Genomic DNA, 17,919 nt, shown 5'->3' with positions numbered 1-17,919 from the left:
TACTCACCCTCATGTCATTCTACACCCGTAAGACCTTTGTTCATCTTCAGAACACAAATTAAGATATTTTTGATGAAATCCGATGGCTCAGTGAGGCCTCTATTGAGAGCAAAGCCATTGAAACTCTCAAGATCCATAAAGCTACTAAAAACATGTTTAAAACAGTTCATGTGAGTACAGTGGTTCTACCTTAATATTATAAAGCGACAAGAAGACTTTTTGAGCACCAAAAAAACAAAATAACGACTTTTCAACAATATCTCGTGATGGCCGATTTCAAAACACTGCTTCATGAAGCTTCGAAGCTTTACAAATCTTTTGTTTCACAAGTTCGCCTGCCCATTCAGTCTGAATAGTTAATGGTAAAACAAACTTGGCTTGCTGTCCTCGAAGGAGGCTTGAACCCAAGGCTCAGCTCGAGCTCTGAGTTAAACCCCCCTATAACAGTACTGCATAGAAGGAGAATAAGAGAAATAGAGGAGGAGATGGGGAGGAGGAGGAATGCTGGAAGAATTGTCTTTGGGATGACGCAGTGACTGCTGCTTATATACGCTCGTAATGATGATTGACAGGACTGAATGTTTAGGCTCCTCCCAAACCTACGTTTGGAACTACATTTCGAATTTAGTGATTTGAATCTCCTATCAAACGGCTAAACTGCTGAAATCACATGACTTTGGTGCTCCGAACCACTGAATCGATTCGTAAAGCTCAGGAGCAGAGTTTTGAAATCGCCCATCACTAGATATTGTTGAAAAGTCGTTTTGTTTTTTTGGTGCACAAAAAGTATTCTCGTCACTTTATAATATTATGGTAGAAACACTGAACTCTGAACACTGAACATGAACTGTTTTAAATACCTTTTAAGTAGCTTTATGGACCTTGAGAGTTTCGTGGCTTTGCTCTCAACAGAGGCCTCACTGAGCCATCGGATTTTATCAGAAATATCTTAATTTGTGTTCCAACGATGAACGAAGGTCTTACGGCTGTAGAACGACTTTGCGGGTGGGTAATAAATGACATTATTTTAATTTTTGGGTGAACTAACCATTTAACTCTACAATAAGTAAATCCACTTCACCAGTTAATCACTCTTTGACAGTGATGCCATAGAAATATACAGAGCTACTGCAAAAACGTACAAAGACAAAATTCGAAAGATGGCTGCACACTTGTTTCCCTGGTGCATAAGGTCTATAGAAACTAGTGATGTTTGATCTCATTCATATCAAAAAACATGATTATTGGCTGAACTATTAGTTTTTCCAAGTTTTCACTTTTACAGTATGTTTAACCATCTTTGCCAGATTCTGATGATTCGTCAGCTCGCGTATCATTTGACTTCTCTGCTGAATCTTGGAGCGCTGTTGTGGAAACTGAATTCAGTAGGACACTGGACAAAGAGGTGGTCAAGAGACAGGAGATCATCTATGGTGAGTTATTATGGCTGTTTTAGTAGATTGTTGCTAATGTTGATACATTTTTGATCATTTATAATACGCTGTTGTTTAAAAACGTCTTTTGGATTTGATTGGATGCTTTAGTTAAGCCTAATTTGATTGGTTAGTGCTGTGTTTGTCGCAGAGCTGATGCAGACAGAGTTTCACCACGTCCAGACTCTCTCTGTTATGGCTGATGTTTTGAGGCCGGGACTGTTGGAGGAAGTGCAGCTGGAGCCGGACACAATTGGGCAGATTTTTCCCAGGCTGGATGAGCTCTTAGCTTTGCATAGAAACTTTCTTAAAGACATGGAGACCAGACAGTGGGCGTCTATTCACCCAGGAAGTCACAAGAACTACATAATCCGACAAATTGGTGATATTCTGCGTCAACAGGTAAGTAAGAACCTAAACATCTGTAGACTTGACCAATTTACATATTGTGGCTGAACAAGTTTAGCTCTTACCTTAGATTCATTTACCAATTGTCTATGCAGTTCTCAGGCTCAAATGCTTCCCAGATGATAGAGTTGTATGGCGATTTCTGCAGTCATCATACAGAAGCACTGAAAGTTTATAAGCAACAACTACAGAGCAACAGGAAACTACAATTATTTCTCAGAGTAAGTTGATTAAAGGTTCCCAAGAATGCTTTTTCACAAGATGTAATATAAGTCAGTGTTTCTCAACTCCAGTCCTCGGGACCCACTGCTCTGCACATTTTGTATGTCTCTCTTATATGACATACTCAATTCAGTTCATGCAGACTCTCCTAATGAGCTGATGATCTAAATCAGGTGTGTTAAATAAGGGATACATACAAAATGTGCAGAGCAGTGGGTCCCGAGGACTGGAGTTGAGAACCACTGATATAAGTCTAAGGTGTCCCCTGAATGTGTCTGTGAAGTTTCAGCTCAAAATACCCCATAGATTTTTTTTAATTTATTTTTTTAACTGCCTATTTTGGGGCATCATTAACAATGCACTGATTTTTTTCAGTGCGCCGCCCCTTTAATTTGCATGTTCCCTGCCACACGAGCTCTCGATTATATTACAGCACATTTACAAAGTTCACACAGCTAATATAACCCTCAAATGGATCTTTACAAAATGTTCGTCATGCATGCTGTATACATGCTTCGAATTATGTGAGTAAAGTATTTATTTTGATGTTTATATTTGATTCTCTATGAGTTTGAGGCTGTGCTCCGTGGCTAACGGCTAATGCTACACTGTTGGAGAGATTTATAAAGAATGAAGTTGTGTTTATGAATTATACAGACTGCAAGTGTTTAAAAATGAAAATAGCGACGGCTCTTGTCTCCGTGAATACAGTAAGAAACGATGGTAACTTTAACCACATTTAACAGTACATTAGCAACATGCTAACGAAACATTTAGATAGACAATTTACAAATATCAGTAAAAATATCATGCATCATGTCAGTTATTATTGCTCCATCTGCCATTTTCGCTGTTGTTCTTGCTTGCTTATCTAGTCTGTTGATTCACCTGTGCAGATCCAGACATTACTGGCTGCCCTTGTCTAATGCCTTTCATAATGTTGGGAACATGGGCTGGCATATGCAAATATTGGGGCGTACACCCCGACTGTTACGTAACGTAACGTTATGTTGAGATCCGCGTGTTTTCCGGAAGTCTTTTAAACAAATGAGATTTACATAAGAAAGAGAAAGCAATGGAGTTTGAAACTCACTGTATGTCTTTTCCATGTACTGAACTCTTGTTATTCAACTATGCCAAGGTAAATTCAAATTTTGAATCTAGGGCACCTTTAAACACACACCAACACACTCATATGAAACAATTTGGGTTTTATGTTAATGACCATATGTGTTGCCTCTACAGCAGCTGAGTACCAACTCTGTCATCAAACGTCGTGAAATCCCAGAATTCCTTTTGCTTGTTACCCAGAGAATCACAAAGTACCCTGTTCTGGTAGAGAGACTCCTTCAACACACTGATGGTAAATTTATCTTTGTAGAAGTTCATAAATTGCAATAAATAATCATTGTAAAATCTAAGATACATATGAATAGCCTTATTACATTATACAATAGATTAAAAAAAAACAGTTTGTGTAACCTAATACATGATATCTGAATGCTCACCTTTGCACTTCTGTAGATGGGAGTGCCGAGCGCTATGATGTTGCAGTGTCACTGGAGGGTCTGCGGGGGTTGATAGAGGAGGTGGAGCGGCGTGTGGGAGATTATGAACGTGCAAAGAAACTACAGGACATTATAAGTCGCCTAGACAACAAGAGCTGCACTCGCCTGAAGAATGGAGAGATTTTCGGCAAGCAAGACCTGCAGAAAACACACCGAACTCTCACACACTCTTCAGTGCTGACTTGTAGGACCACCTCTGGCAGACTAAGAGGTCCTACTGCATGTGTGTTTGTATTAGAGATGCACCAATACTAAATTCCTCCGCCGATACCGATAGTTTGATTTTCTTAAGGAAAAAAATCTCACAGCTAATGCAGTAAACTATACAGGGAACCTTCTTATTTGATACATGACTGTAATATTAGAGGTTAAAATGAACTATTTTAACTATTATAATTATATTCAACTGCTGTTTATTTTCAGATATAATAATTACACACACAAAAAACCTGTTGCACATAAGGTAGTTTTCTTAAACACTTGTCTTCATGACAAATATATTCAAGCATACATATATAATTAACAGTAAAAAAGCTCCTCCCTAGTGTTAACATTATTGCTCACAAGTTATTTTATTTGTTTTATATGTTTTATTGACGTATTTCCACGGTTGAAACACTGCTTCGGCGTTTACATGAGAAATTATACATTTCACTAAGGTGTACTGTATGTTTCAACATACCTTTTGATGTTCATGCATGTTTTTTCATGCTAAAACCTTTTTTTTAAGTGGAAGGAAAGACGCTACCGCTTGAAGGCGTTACAGCGATCTGTCATGTCACATTTAAGAGCGTCAAAACGGCATATTATTTCATGATAAAATGGACAGAATTTAAAAGCTGAGACTTCTTATCAAAAATAACAAAGCTCTTTATGATTATTGGATTAGAGGCGCACTACAAATACATTTTTTGCTTCTATTGGTTGATACTAATTATTGGCCGACAACGGTGCATCCCTAGTTTATATATATATTTTTTTTCACTAATATTTAATTTAATTATATTTCCAGTGACTCTTTCTCTCTTTTACAGATGTTCTTGCGCTGCTCCTCACAGACGTTCTGGCTTTCCTACAGGAGAAAGAGCAGAAGTTTGTCTTTGCCGCACTGGTACAGAAATATACACATTATATTGTGTTTTTCTGTGTTTGTGCACTTAGGATCATACATTTAGACCCTATAAGCAATTATATTGCCATTAATATTACATTAAAATCAAAAAGTTTTAAATATAATACTAAAATATGCTTTAAATATAATAGTAAAATCAGTTCTAAATGTATTGTATCTTCAGGAGCAGAAGCCATCTGTGATGCCCTTGCGAAGGCTCATTGTGAGAGAAATAGCCAATCAGGAGAAAGGATTATTTCTCATCAGTGGCGATTGCTCTGTGGGGCCGGAGATGTATGAGATACACACACAGTCTCGTGAGGAGCGTAACACGTGGATGACACTGCTGAGGCAGGCCACTGAGAGGTGTGTTAGACCTCTTTAATTGTCTTCAATGACATTTTTGAAGTCTGTACACTATAGATTTTCATATTAGAATGATTTTATAGAGTAAGTAATGCCTGCTGAAAATTCAGCTTTGCCATCACAGGAATAAATTACATTTCAAAATAAATTAAAATTGGAAATTGTAATAATATTTCACAATTTTACTGTTTTTACTGCATTTTTTATCAAAATTAAATACAAGACTTCCTTCCAATAATTATACCGATCCTAAACTTTGAATGGTATATATTTATATTTGTTTCAGCCTTCCTGATGATCAGACCAAGAAGAATGAGGGGGAAATCAAAGTCAAGAAGATACAGAAATTACAAGGTAAATATCCAAGCATCCATCATTCATCTGCGCATGACTTTATTGTTCCTAATGTCGTGTGTATGTCTGTGCATGTAGAGGCGCTGTTCTCTCTGGATCTGCAGCTGTGCTCTGTTATTGAGGAGAAGTTAAGGATCTGTAGAGGGACTGGTAAATGGAGTCTGGCTACTTGCCGTCTTCTCGTTCAACCCCACCCTGAAAACACTCCTCAGGGTGTCACATTACTGTCTGATGCACAGGAAGAGGGTAATGAATCTGTCTTTTTCTCTAAAGACACACAATCAGGTGCTGCTGATCTTCACCAAAGTCTCTTTCTTTCCCAGTGGTGAAGCTGGCTATCACTTTGCTATCTTGGCTTTTTCCTTGCATATGGGCACCAAGTAACCATGACAGTTTTGACCAGGAAAGAGCAAACTGTGAGTAATCACTTTACCAACACCCAGATTGTTAAATACCAGAAAACAATTTTATTAATGTCAAAATTACTGTAACTATAAGGAACACTGTCAAATGAATCTAAAATTGCGTTATTTACTCATATCCATCCATCCATCCATCCATCCATCCAAATATATATTTCTGTCCAGATAAAGAATGTAATTTGCCAGTTAGGAGCAGGAGGAGTGCTCTGGTAGGAACAGGGGTGGGGCCTCTTGCAATAGCCCCGATAAGCCCTGCCCACCAGACTTTTTTAAAGGTAAACACATTTGCAAGTGTATATATATATATATATATATATATATATATATATATATATATATATATATATATATATATATATATATATATATATATATATATATATATATATATATATATATATATATATATATATATATATATATATGTATGTATTTGACCATATTGCATATAACAGTTTCTGACATTCTATAATATTCTAAAACATTCTTATGCATATCATCCAATTCATGACAACCCTAATCTATAACCGGACTGACACCTGCACATTTTCAGGATTCACAACCGCATTCTCGACAAACCCTCACTGAATAAATGTAACCGCACTGGACAACTTTGTCTGCCACGTCATATGATGTGAGAGCCACAGTGAACTGTATATCATGACGGATTTAGTTTACACACAGAGATGGGGAAATGATTTACGTTCATCAAACATACTCTCTACACTACTTACTAAGCATTTAAAGTCGTCACAAAATCAAAATTGACCCTATTTACTTTGTTAGCGCACATTACTAGTCTTGTGGTGAACAATTAATCTGTGCAAGTTAAAGGGTTAGTTCACCCAAAAATGAAAATAATGTAATTTATTACTCACCCTCATGGTGTTCCACACCCGTAAGACCTTCGTTGATCTTCAGAACGCAAATTAAGATATTTTTGTTGAAATCCGATGACTCAGTGAGGCCTACATAGCCAGCAATGACATTTCCTCTCTCAAGATCCATTAATGTACTAAAAACATATTTAAATCAGTTCATGTGAGTACAGTGGTTCAATATTAATATTATAAAGAGACAAGAATATTTTTGGTGCGGCAAAAAAACAAAATAATGACTTATTTAGTGATGGCCGATTTCAAAACACTGCTTCAGGAAGATTCGGAGCACAAATGAATCAGCGTGTCGAATCATGATTCGGATTGCGTGTCAAACTGCTGAAATCACGTGACTTTGGCACCCCAAACCGCTGATTCGGCACGCTGATTTTTGGGTGAACTAACCCTTTAAGTAGAGCGGTTTAGATAAAGGGGTTTGTTGAGTGATTTAATAATCAGTATCTAACCTAATGAAAAGATATTTATTCAATGTTATCCACATTATAATTCATCTGCAACAGCATTGTGAACTTTTGTAAAGATACATTTGGTCATTATAACTTTTAAATGCATCATTATGCAAATTGCAAACACATGAGGAGAGTTCTCTGCATTAAAGACACATGACACATTTCTCACTGAAATGGTAGAAAATTTAATTAAATTGAATATGGAGGATTTTAACTGTGACAAGATGATTGACAGGGCAGTTTAAACTGTGACAGGATGCACATGATTAAGCAACAGAGCTGTCTGTTAAAGATGCAATTATGATGAAGTAGTATGTCCCAAAGCTTGCATACTCTTCTGCTACACACTCAAAAGTATATACTTTTTCTTCACAAAAACAGTGCATACTTTTAGGGAATAGTATAAGTAGGTGAATTAGGACGCAACACAAAACTCGCAATCGCGAGACAAAAAAAGTGTGTTATAACTTTATAACACACAATTGCGACTTTAAATCACGCAATTCTGTCTTTATTACTCGCAATTATTCAGTGGTGGACACAAGATTACATCATGGTTGTGAGTCCTAAAAGTGTGATGGCTCATATTAAGCGGCGCTGTCATACTAGCCACTAACATCTGCTCTAGAGTTTTGTTTTGTGTGAAACATGACAGGGGATTAGAGATGAACATAAACAGTTGATGTAATCGGTGCTTCGTTCCAGCCCTAAATCATGCATTTAACAGTTATTTATGTAGAAATTCTGCTTGAGGTCCATTTTGTCTGTTTAGTATATATGATTATAATAAATGGCATAATTAGATTTTTTTTTTTTTCTTTGAGTCTAGGTAGCAGAGGGTGTTCACAACTTAATCCATATACTCTACAGTCTGCAGGTGGGAGTTATTGATTAACTTATAATTAATACCAGCAAAATATTTGTGTTTGTATAATGTATAAATATCATACTCTTATTTTGAAGGCTGCTATAATAATCCAAGACAGCTGCTTTGAAGTTCAAAATGTCCTCCTCCTGGAGGGAGAAGCTCCGCCCCCTAGTCGTACTAGTGATTATGATGTCAAAAGGGTTGGTGTGGCTTTTTCTCACAGCATGTTTGTCTAAGATCTTTATCTATAATGTTGATATTATACATTGTAGTAGTAGAAGTATTATTTGAAGCATGTTTTTCCAGTCATTCTGCAGACAATGATTATTTACTCTTTTGCACTTATTACTGTCTCAACAGCAGAGTTTGGATGGCGGGACTGTGGCTGTGCAGCAGAAAGAACTGGAGCAGAGAGAGAGAGAGCATGCTGAACTGATGGACAGACTGGTGAAAGAAGAAGAGCAGTTTGAGGAGGAACTGTGGCTGTTTGAGGAGAATATGAGGAAGCTGAGAGAGGAGGAGAAGAGAGTGAAGGAAGAGAGAGAGAGATTAAAAGAAGAGGGGAAGAAACTGGTGAAAGAGAGGAAGAGTCTGGAGACACAGATAAGACTCATTCAACATGATTCAAATCACTGACAAGGCATTCTGCCTTTTAACATATCACAGGAGAAATGAAGTGCATTTATGTGTCTGTATTAAAGGATTAGTTCACTTTCAAATGAAAATACCCAAGCTTTACTCACCCTCAAGCCATCCTAGGTGTATATGACTTTCTTCTTTCTGATGAACACAATCGGAGAAATATTAATAAATATCCTGACGCATCCAAGCTTTAAAATGGCATTGAGCGGGATCAATGAGAATGAGCTGAAGAAAGTGCCTCCATTCATCCATCATAAACGTACTCCACACAGCTCCGAGGGGTTAATAAAGGCCTTCTGAAGTGAAGCGATGCGTTTGTGTAAAAAGATATCCATATTTAACAAGTTATAAAGTAAAATATATAGCTCCATATAAACTTCCCTCATCCACTTAACGAAGTGGAATGCACTTAAAAATGGTGGCAGGGATTCCCCAAGGGGAAGTGCTTAGGGAAGTTCGCGAGTGCGTCTAAAATTGTGGAACGCAGCCCTGGTTAGTCTTATGGTGTTTTTCGGGAAATGCAGCCCTCTTCCAAAAAGAGTAATATGCTCTGATTGGTCGGCTGTGTTGTGATTGGTCAACCGCTTTTGGAAATGTCACAGCCCTTTTCATAATCATGAGTTTCAACAAACTACTAATGAAACTCAACCAGGCTTCACCCCCTTTTTGTTCCTCTTTACACCTGGGATTAATATGCATTTTGGTCGATCAGATCACAAGAGGATGAGACACATTCCCGTTTACACCTACTGTTTAAATCCATCTCTTTTGTCTACTTTCAACCACTTCTGTCCTGATTTCTTTGAGGGGAGGGTCTATGAGCAGGTAAATGTATGTTTTTTTTTTTTTTTCAGATCTTTTGATCTAATGGATGAATAAGCTTGAGCAGTTTACATACAAACACGACCGGAGAAAACAGAAAAACAGCAGCAGAGCATCAGCTTTCGTTTCTGCTCTGAAAGCCGCAAAACCACGGTGAACACTGTGTTAGAAATCTGGTATGGTGGGAGAACATTGTGCTTGGTAAGTTTTTCTTCTTTAAACCAAACTTGGGTCTACAGCCAAAGTTTAAATCCTGTCTGGCTAGTACGCTTCCCATAATGTTTACACATTAGGTCAGTAGGCGGAGAGTAGGCGCTCTTTTGTGGCTGTTTAAACACATTCGACCACATGATGAGCGTCTACACTACAAAAGCAATCCGGCCGAATGCGTTTGACTACCTCTGGAAGTGGTCGAAAGTGGACAAGCTCCAAACGTTGTAGACCCTATTTACACCTGTATTTAGCGTCGTCCACTTGTGATCCAATCGACCAAAACACATCTTAAAGACCAAGATCCTGAGTCCAATTCTGCTTGGTGGTGAACTGTATCAGAATTGTACCAGACTATAAATCTTTATTTAAGGCTTTGGTGGTGACACAGCAAATCATGAGTCAAAAGGAAATATTATGGCTCCATAAACTCCAGTGTGAAATTAATAGGGTAAGTTTCTAGCGTCATTCTGTTTGTTGACAAAATCTTTAACATTTTCACATGTCTGTGACACATTTTTTCCTTATATTTCCTAACTATAATGATCAAAAAAAAAAATTTAAATGACACAAAAATCACCATACACTCATTTTCAAACAAAAAACACCACATGGTAACTTTGTAAAATATTTAGAAAGACCCCAGATTTCTACCTTTTTATAAAGTGAAGAACCATCTTTATGTTAAAATTGCTGTCAATAGAGTTTTAACTGGTTACAGGCCGGACAGACTGTGGCCGTACGAGTCTTCGTCGCAGCCTGACAACAGCAGAGTCCACACTGGCTGCGGCACGCTTTCCATACATGTCATACTCCAGCTGCTGATGGGCAAACTGCAGCTCTGCAATCTCTTTCCCTGAGGATTCCAGATGTTTCTGGAGCATAGTACTGCCCTGAGAGTACAAGGGAGATGTTTGTGTTAACAGAGCACATGTATTTTTTTGACAAATAAATGCAGTCTTGGTGAGACTGACCCCAAATCTTTATATATTTACATTTAAAAATATGTACTATTTGTGTTCTACATTATCAATAAATTGAATTATAATCAATCATACTGTCATAAAAATTTTATGTATTTTTAACTGCATATACAAAAATATATCTTGAAAATCATTTCAAAATAACTACAATCCATGCAATCAGGTCAGAAACCAAAGATTAGACAGGTCGTAAAGGAATGTCAGATTAGATTCAATGCTCTGACCTGTGTTATGAGGTCGGATTCTGGCAGCCCAGCACTTGAATGCCGCCCATACAGTTGAGTCATAGGCCTGCTTAATCTCTCACGACAGAAAAGATCAGCACTGCAAACTGGGCCCTGCAGGGAGGCAAGGAATTCATCTTCATCAATCAGTGAGTGAAAAAGTCATGAAAAGGATGTTAGGATAGGATAGTTAGGATATTTAGTGGCACTTTTAGGTTCATTTTAGTGAACTATACATGGCTAAGTGTTAAAATAGTTTTCACAACCTCAATATGTGACTTGAAAGTCACTTTGGTAATAAATTAGCTCCAAAGTGACTCTGTGAATAAAGACATACCATAGCTCTGCCAAGACTGTAGCCAGCACACTGCATCTGTCTCTGTTTGCGGTAAATGGCCTGTCTCGTGGCAGCTGAGCTCAGTGTCAGATGTTGCTGATGAGGAAAAAAAGAAGTATGTATACCTGAATACAGTAAGCTACTTAGATCAAAAGTTACATTTAACTCCCCAAAATAGAAGCAGGGCAAATGAATTATGTTGTAATGTCTGCACAACACTTTAGGATGGGTATTTATTTCCAGAGAAAGTTTTGCAGATTTCAATGGGATTTCAATGCCTGTCATTTGGAAAGTTCTACATACACCCCCCCCCCCCCCCCCCCATTTTCAGTAAAATTAATAAAAAAAGCATAGAAATGGAAATGTAATATAAATATCTTTACTGTCACTTTTGATCAATTTAATGCATCAAAGTATTAAAGGGTTAATTCACCCAAAAATGAAAATTCTGTCATTAATTACTCTCCCTCATGCCGTTCCACACCCATAAGACCTTTGTTAATCTTCGGAACACAAATTAAGATATTTTTGTTGAAATCCGATGGCTCAGTGAGGCCTCAATTGCCAGCAATGACATTTTCTCTCTCAAGATTCATTAATGTACTAAAAACATATTTAAATCAGTTCATGTGAGTACAGTGGTTCAATATTAATATTATAAAGCGACGAGAATATTTTTGGTGCGCCAAAAAACAAAATAACGACTTATATAGTGATGGCCGATTTCAAAACACTGCTTCAGGAAGCTTCGGAGCGTTATGAATCTTTTGTGTCGAATCATGATTCGGATCGCGTGTCAAACCTCCAAACTGCCGAAATCATGTGACTTTGGTGCTTCAAACCTCTGATTCGACACAAAAGATTCATAGCGCTCCGAAGCTTCCTGAAGCAGTGTTTTGAAATCGGCCATCACTATATAAGTCGTTATTTTGTTTTTTGGCGCACCAAAAATATTCTCGTCGCTTTATAATATTAATATTGAACCACTGTACTCACATGAACTGATTTAAATACGTTTTAGTACAATAATGGATCTTGAGAGAGGAAATCGGATTCAACAAAAATATCTTAATTTGTGTTCTGAAGATGAATGAAGGTCTTACAGGTGTGGAACGCCATGAGGGTGAGTAATTAATGACAGAATTTTTATTTTTGGGTGAACTAACCCTTTAATTACTTTGTACAAAGTAAAAAATTCTTACTGACCTTAAACTTTTGAACAGTAGTGTAAAAATTATTATTTATTAAGCTTTTTGGGGGGTAACGCATTACAAGTAACTTGAGTTACGTAATCAGATTACTTTTTCAAGTAACTAGTAAAGTAACGCATTACTTTTTCAATTTACAACAAAATACCTAAGTTACTTTTTCAAATAAGTAAAGTTACTTTTTCACATTTATTGACTGACAGCTCTCCTGTCTCCATGTTTGGAGAAATAAAGTGCATGTGTGCTTTTCATAAAATGTAACGCAATTACTTAGTTTTTTAGGGAGTAACGCAATATTGTAATGTATTACTTTTAAAAGTAACTTTTTGTAAATAGTATAGTAAATATCGCCATTAAACACATTTTACCTTATTCAAATTCATTCTACAGAATTCCATTTGGGAATACATAGAATTAGTAAACAATAATCCTAATTATTCCTTTCCACTCTCTACTTTAATCACACACCTCCAGGTTGATAGTTTCAGTGATTTTCTTCTGCAGGGCTTTGCTTGCTGAAAGGTGCATATCTGTTTGCTTTTTGATGACGTCCTTCATGACCTGTGAAATGTTCTCTCTGAGCTGCTGAGATTCACGTAGTACTGCTGATGAAGAATCCAAAGCCTGTTTGCACTCTTAATGATGACGGTAAGAGACAGAGAAAGATTACATACCAACAGTTGCTTTCTGTCTTCAGGCTAGCTTCAATTTGGATAAAAAGGAAGGGTGAGAGACTTTAATATAAAAGTGGCCTGGTGTACCTGGAGTAAATGGTCCAGTGGGGTCAGGCTTCAGTGAGAGAGGTGAAGGATAGGTTTTCACACCTGCTGAGAGTGAGCCATGCTGGGGAAGCAGATCTGTTGCCCTGGATCTCTCAAAGGCACAATCCAACAACTGCTTACTGCTCTCAGCCAAAACCTCAAAGTAAAAAAAAATTAAAGAACACACCATGTTCTTTTTTTCAGTCCTGATGAAACAATTTAAGTTCAACTTGAGACTGTTCATTTGCTAATGCAAATTTATAATTATAGGATTATCATACGCTACCGCTCTGTTATTACAAACTAAAATAACTGTTTTCTATATTATAATCTCATTTATTCCTGTGATGCAAAGCTGAATTTTCAGCATCATTACTCCAGTCTTCAGTGTCATATGATCCTTCAGAAATCATTCTAATATGATGATTTGATGTTCAAGAAACATTATCAGCGTTGAAAACAGTTGCGCTGCTTAACATTTATGCGGAAATCATTTACATTTCATTGTAGTTTCTGTACTGTGATGAATAAAAAGTTCAAAGAAAAGCATTTATTTGCATTAATGCATATTTGATAAATAAAAGTATTAATTTCTAAAAAAAAAAAAAAATTACAAACCCCAAATGTTTGAATGGTAGTGCACATAAAAGAAACCTTATTAGATGGTATCTTATAAATTAAACTGTCAAAACCAGTGTTGGGGAAAGTTACTTTTAAAAGTAATGTGTTACTCCCTAAAAAGTAACTAATTGCATTACATAGTTACTTTTTTATGGAAAGTAATGTGTTATGTTACTTTTTCTCATCTGGGCTGGGCTTGCTTGTTTGTTTTTTAATAACAAAAAATTATTCTATTTTTGACAAATGTAAAGGCCCTTTCACACCAAAAGTGAAATGAATAAACCTCAGGCTGAAGAAAATGCTAATTCACACCTGTACAGTAGAGGGTGCAACTCAGACAAACTTCAGCACTCCTGAAGTAAGTTACTCCTGATTTCTCTCAACATGGAGACAGGAAAGCTGTCAGTCAATACATGGGAAATCAAAGTAACTTGAAAACTTTGAAAACTCAGATATTTTGTTGTAAATTTAAACGTAATGTGTTACTTTACCAGTTACTTGAAAAAAGTAATCTGATTACTGATTACTTGTAATGCATTACACCCGACACTGGTTAAAACAGTGGTGTTTTGTGTGAAAACATTTGTAGGCATCAGACATATCAACATCTTAAATATCCAGCAAGGCCTATTTTTCACCTGTTGTTGAGTTAAAGTCTTTCTCAACATGCTCTCCAGTTCTTGTTTTAGCACATTCAGGCCTCTTCGTTCATTTTGTAGAAGATCATCGGCTCCATCCCTTATCTTGACAAAAACATTTAGTGGAAGCTAAATTTAGTGAATATTGGTGATTTTGCACTCTTTATTTTTCTCTCTTCAAAACAATGATATTTAAGATTTTTTGTAGATTCATTATATATACTATAGCCACTCACTGTCTCTGTCGTGGCTGGTCGAAATGTCCTGCCATCAGCACTTTGCTGATTGACCAGCAATGCTTTCCTCAGACTGCGGAGTAATTTCTCCAGTCGTTCCCTTTGATGCTCCACCCTGGTGTCCTCCTGTGTGACCCTGCCTGCTTGTCTGCGCAGGTGAGCCTCCACCTCTCTCACAGCCCGCATATATTCGCCCACCATACCTGTGCTGACCACTGCACTCTGATCACGCAGGACCGGCGGGGGAAAGGGGCCACTAATGATTCCAGAAGTGAGCTGAATGAATAACAAAGCAGTTATCACATGCAATATTAGAATTTGTAATACAATTCTACTGAAAATGTACAGTAAATTTACCTTGAGACAATTCTAGTGTTTTCATGTACTACCTTTAAGTATGGGGTCAGTTTTTTTTTTCCTCTCTCTCTCTTATGTTCACCAAGGCTGCATTTATTTGATTAATAATGCAGTGAAAACAGTAATATTGTGAAATATTATTACAATTTAAAATAACTTTTCTATTGTAATAGGCCTATAGGCTATTTTAAAATATACTAGTGGTTGATTGAAATAGTTTCTAGGTCAGTCTAGAGTATGGAGGCTAATAGTGCTGTAGTACTCGAGTCCGGTCTCGAGACATGTTTCTGTTGTCTCAGACCTGGTCATTGGTCTCTCGCCAAAAGTTCTAGTTGGTCTCGACCGAGTCCAGCATGTCAGTCTCACCAAAGTCCCTTTAAGACAAGTCATTTTACTCGGCGGCCATCTTTGAAACGCCTCTCGGGCATTCATTGATTTAAGTGCAGCTCCTGTCTCTTTGAATGGGGAAACATCAAATTCTCCAAAGCTGTATGCCAAGCTTTCGATTAAATTTCATATTTGTAATCACCAAAGAAATCTGACAACAACTGTCTCATAATTTTTTTCCCAAACGCTCGAATCATGACAGAAAAACTGCATTTTTTTTTAGGCTGGATCAAGCTAATGCGCATGCGCAGTCCTAAATGCACGTCTCTTGTGCCTCATTTCGGAGGCGCGCTTCTGACCGTTTAGAAACCGGTAATTCTAACGGCCGCTGCAATGACACGATGACCAATTTTATGGTATATTAAGGGCAAATACATACAAAATTATGTCAAAATGCCTGTCTTGGCGCAACCCGTCGATCGACTGGTCGATCTTTATCACTACTGTTCCAGTAGCTCCCGAAATTAACAGAAATATGAGTACAAAAATACATTACATTTCTCCAGTGTCTGCACTGCATTATTGTATTTATTTTTCTGTTATTTTCGGGAGCTACTGGGACAGTGATAAAGGTAAATAGCCCACATTATGTCTGATGGCCGTTAACAAGAGGCCAGAGAGACGCTGAAGATGGATGCAGGCAGAGCAGCTCACTGTTCACGATGCTCGAAATATAGGAAGAAAATATAGATATTGAATTAGGGGTGAGGGGTTATATGAATGTATCTCTGAAAGGAACTTACTGTCTTCAGAAAAGTTTCGATGGCAGTGGCACTTTATTTTCGTCTTAACTCCGAATAAAGTAGCTATTTATAAGCAGTGCTGCTTTGTTTACAGCGGTAACCAAGGAAACGCTTCATCATCACTGCTCTTCCATAAGCGCCACCTGCTGTCAGAGAGTGAATCTGCGTCGCATTCAGCCTGTTTTTGTTTCATGCTTTTTGTGTGTGTGTAGCATTTCACAAAAATAAAGTCAGACCTTTGTTTTTTCATTTAAACCTTGAAATTAAATTAATTCAAATAAAAAACAACTGCTCATACATGTGTAGCATCTTTGTTTGGATCGAGATTAAAATGCAGTGGTTAGCCTACCTCTAATTTAAAATAGCTAGATATTTTTGTTTATAATTATAATATCTGCAACCAGTGTTGGAATCGACCAATTTGCTTGTAAAAATAAATAGGCCAAAATAAATCAGAATCTGAATTGGCCATGAAAAAATACTCAATACAATCTGGGCTGTCTTTTTCTATCAATTCTTCAATAGGTAGATCTTGTCTTTCATAAAGGCGCATCTCTAGTTCCAATGAAAGCCACAGCAGTACTGCAGCTCACAGCGATGTTTTGTGAACGAATCTGTGGCTGTGAAAAAACTATGAAAGTCAATGATTCAATTACACTTTCAAAAATACCGCCACTTACTGAATGAAGGAATGACTCGACGACTCACTCATTAAGACAGTGACTTACTGCCACCTACTGGTGGTTTTAGTTTAATATTTAAAAGTATCACTCGTTTAACATCATTGCTTATAACAATTATATAGGCTAATGCTTTAGCGTTCTCTCATAAAAGTATTGGAATATTTTTTCTGGCCATCTATTTTCATCACCATGGCCAGTATAGGAATAAAAAGCAGAAAATGTGCGTTTAGAAATTCAGAGCGCCACATTACCTACTACTCGATATGAAAACTACTCAATATAAAATATTACGGATACAAACTTTAATATGTTGTTTGATTAAGAAAATGTACATGAAATGTAAGGTATATTCATAATAACATAATATTCCTACAACAAAATTAACGATACGCAAACGTCGTAAAAACGTCATGACGACGCAACGCTGTATTGACCAATCAGAAACTAACTGTCACAAAATGGTTAATTATGTTATTATTGTATATTTTCATATTGTTGTTCGCTACTTGAGTTTGTAAATTGATATTGTTCAGTTAAACAAAATAAAAATAATATTAAGGCTACTTCTGATGTACTTTACCATACTTCCAGTGGATTTGGGTCGGAATTCTTCCCTCTTTTCCGAGTCAGTCTCACTGCGGTCCTTTTCGACACTGCTGTTCACACTGCAAGCCATTAGGTGAGGAAGTCTGTGAGTAAATGTGCCAACACTGTGGCTGCGGTAGCGTGTGGATGAGTGCAGCTGATCTACGTGAGTTTGACGCTTCAGATCATCGGCGTGCAGAATCGAGCGCACAGTCGCGTCCCTCCAGCCTTTAGATCCCACAGCCACAGCCTGAGGAGCGGACTGGACGGACCGCTTCATGATCATGGTACTTAACTACACCAGCTTTACCATCAGTGGAGCAATCCGGATAACTCCAAATTGTTTGGGTTTAAAAGTGTTGGTTGTCTCCAACGCAACAGT

General features: G+C 37.3%; 2 protein-coding genes across 6 annotated transcripts in view; one reads left to right on the top strand and one right to left on the bottom strand.

The window, feature by feature from the left end:
* The window catches only part of LOC125248766 (rho guanine nucleotide exchange factor 28), a 26,152-nt gene extending 15,645 nt beyond the window's left edge, over positions 1 to 10,507 (top strand). For 3 of the 4 annotated variants that reach the window (XM_048160875.1, XM_048160872.1, XM_048160873.1), the window contains exons 20-33: positions 1,308 to 1,433; positions 1,585 to 1,835; positions 1,937 to 2,062; positions 3,309 to 3,426; positions 3,588 to 3,842; positions 4,666 to 4,742; positions 4,927 to 5,108; positions 5,395 to 5,462; positions 5,541 to 5,708; positions 5,786 to 5,878; positions 6,050 to 6,159; positions 8,062 to 8,109; positions 8,196 to 8,300; positions 8,461 to 10,507. In XM_048160875.1, coding sequence (XP_048016832.1) covers positions 1,308 to 1,433; positions 1,585 to 1,835; positions 1,937 to 2,062; positions 3,309 to 3,426; positions 3,588 to 3,842; positions 4,666 to 4,742; positions 4,927 to 5,108; positions 5,395 to 5,462; positions 5,541 to 5,708; positions 5,786 to 5,878; positions 6,050 to 6,159; positions 8,062 to 8,109; positions 8,196 to 8,300; positions 8,461 to 8,736 — 2,003 coding nt within the window. In that variant the 3' untranslated portion in view covers positions 8,737 to 10,507. The remainder of the gene's footprint in view (positions 1 to 1,307; positions 1,434 to 1,584; positions 1,836 to 1,936; positions 2,063 to 3,308; positions 3,427 to 3,587; positions 3,843 to 4,665; positions 4,743 to 4,926; positions 5,109 to 5,394; positions 5,463 to 5,540; positions 5,709 to 5,785; positions 5,879 to 6,049; positions 6,160 to 8,061; positions 8,110 to 8,195; positions 8,301 to 8,460) is intronic. The other variant, XM_048160874.1, reaches the window with a different exon arrangement.
* On the bottom strand, positions 10,421 to 17,919 carry ccdc105 (coiled-coil domain containing 105). Of its 2 annotated transcripts, XM_048160878.1 has the most exons (8): positions 17,533 to 17,910; positions 14,783 to 15,058; positions 14,547 to 14,651; positions 13,288 to 13,444; positions 12,995 to 13,161; positions 11,319 to 11,414; positions 10,982 to 11,095; positions 10,421 to 10,667 (listed from the first exon to the last, which is right to left on the bottom strand). In XM_048160878.1, the coding sequence occupies exons 1-8, from the start codon at positions 17,821 to 17,823 to the stop codon at positions 10,482 to 10,484; spliced, it is 1,392 nt and encodes a 463-aa protein (XP_048016835.1). In that variant the 5' UTR covers positions 17,824 to 17,910; the 3' UTR covers positions 10,421 to 10,481. The 2 variants fall into 2 exon arrangements, with proteins under 2 accessions (XP_048016835.1, XP_048016836.1); XM_048160879.1 differs by lacking the exon at positions 10,982 to 11,095 and having other exon boundaries at positions 17,533 to 17,919.

Source organism: Megalobrama amblycephala, linkage group LG16 (assembly GCF_018812025.1).
Source record: "Megalobrama amblycephala isolate DHTTF-2021 linkage group LG16, ASM1881202v1, whole genome shotgun sequence".
Classification (NCBI taxonomy): Eukaryota; Metazoa; Chordata; class Actinopteri; order Cypriniformes; family Xenocyprididae; genus Megalobrama; species Megalobrama amblycephala.
The sequence above is the reverse complement of the archived record's forward strand: the minus strand, read 5'-3'. Positions and strand labels throughout refer to the sequence as shown.

Excerpts from the sequence above, each read along its gene's own strand:
- ccdc105 (XM_048160878.1), bottom strand. The coding sequence starts at position 17,823 with ATGATCATGAAGCGGTCCGTCCAGTCCGCTCCTCAGGCTGTGGCTGTG. Across the intron at positions 11,096-11,318 it reads ACAGTCTTGGCAGAGCTATG|GGCCCAGTTTGCAGTGCTGA; the intron begins GTATGTCTTTAT and ends GCCTCCCTGCAG. Across the intron at positions 10,668-10,981 it reads AATCCGACCTCATAACACAG|GGCAGTACTATGCTCCAGAA; the intron begins GTCAGAGCATTG and ends TTGTACTCTCAG.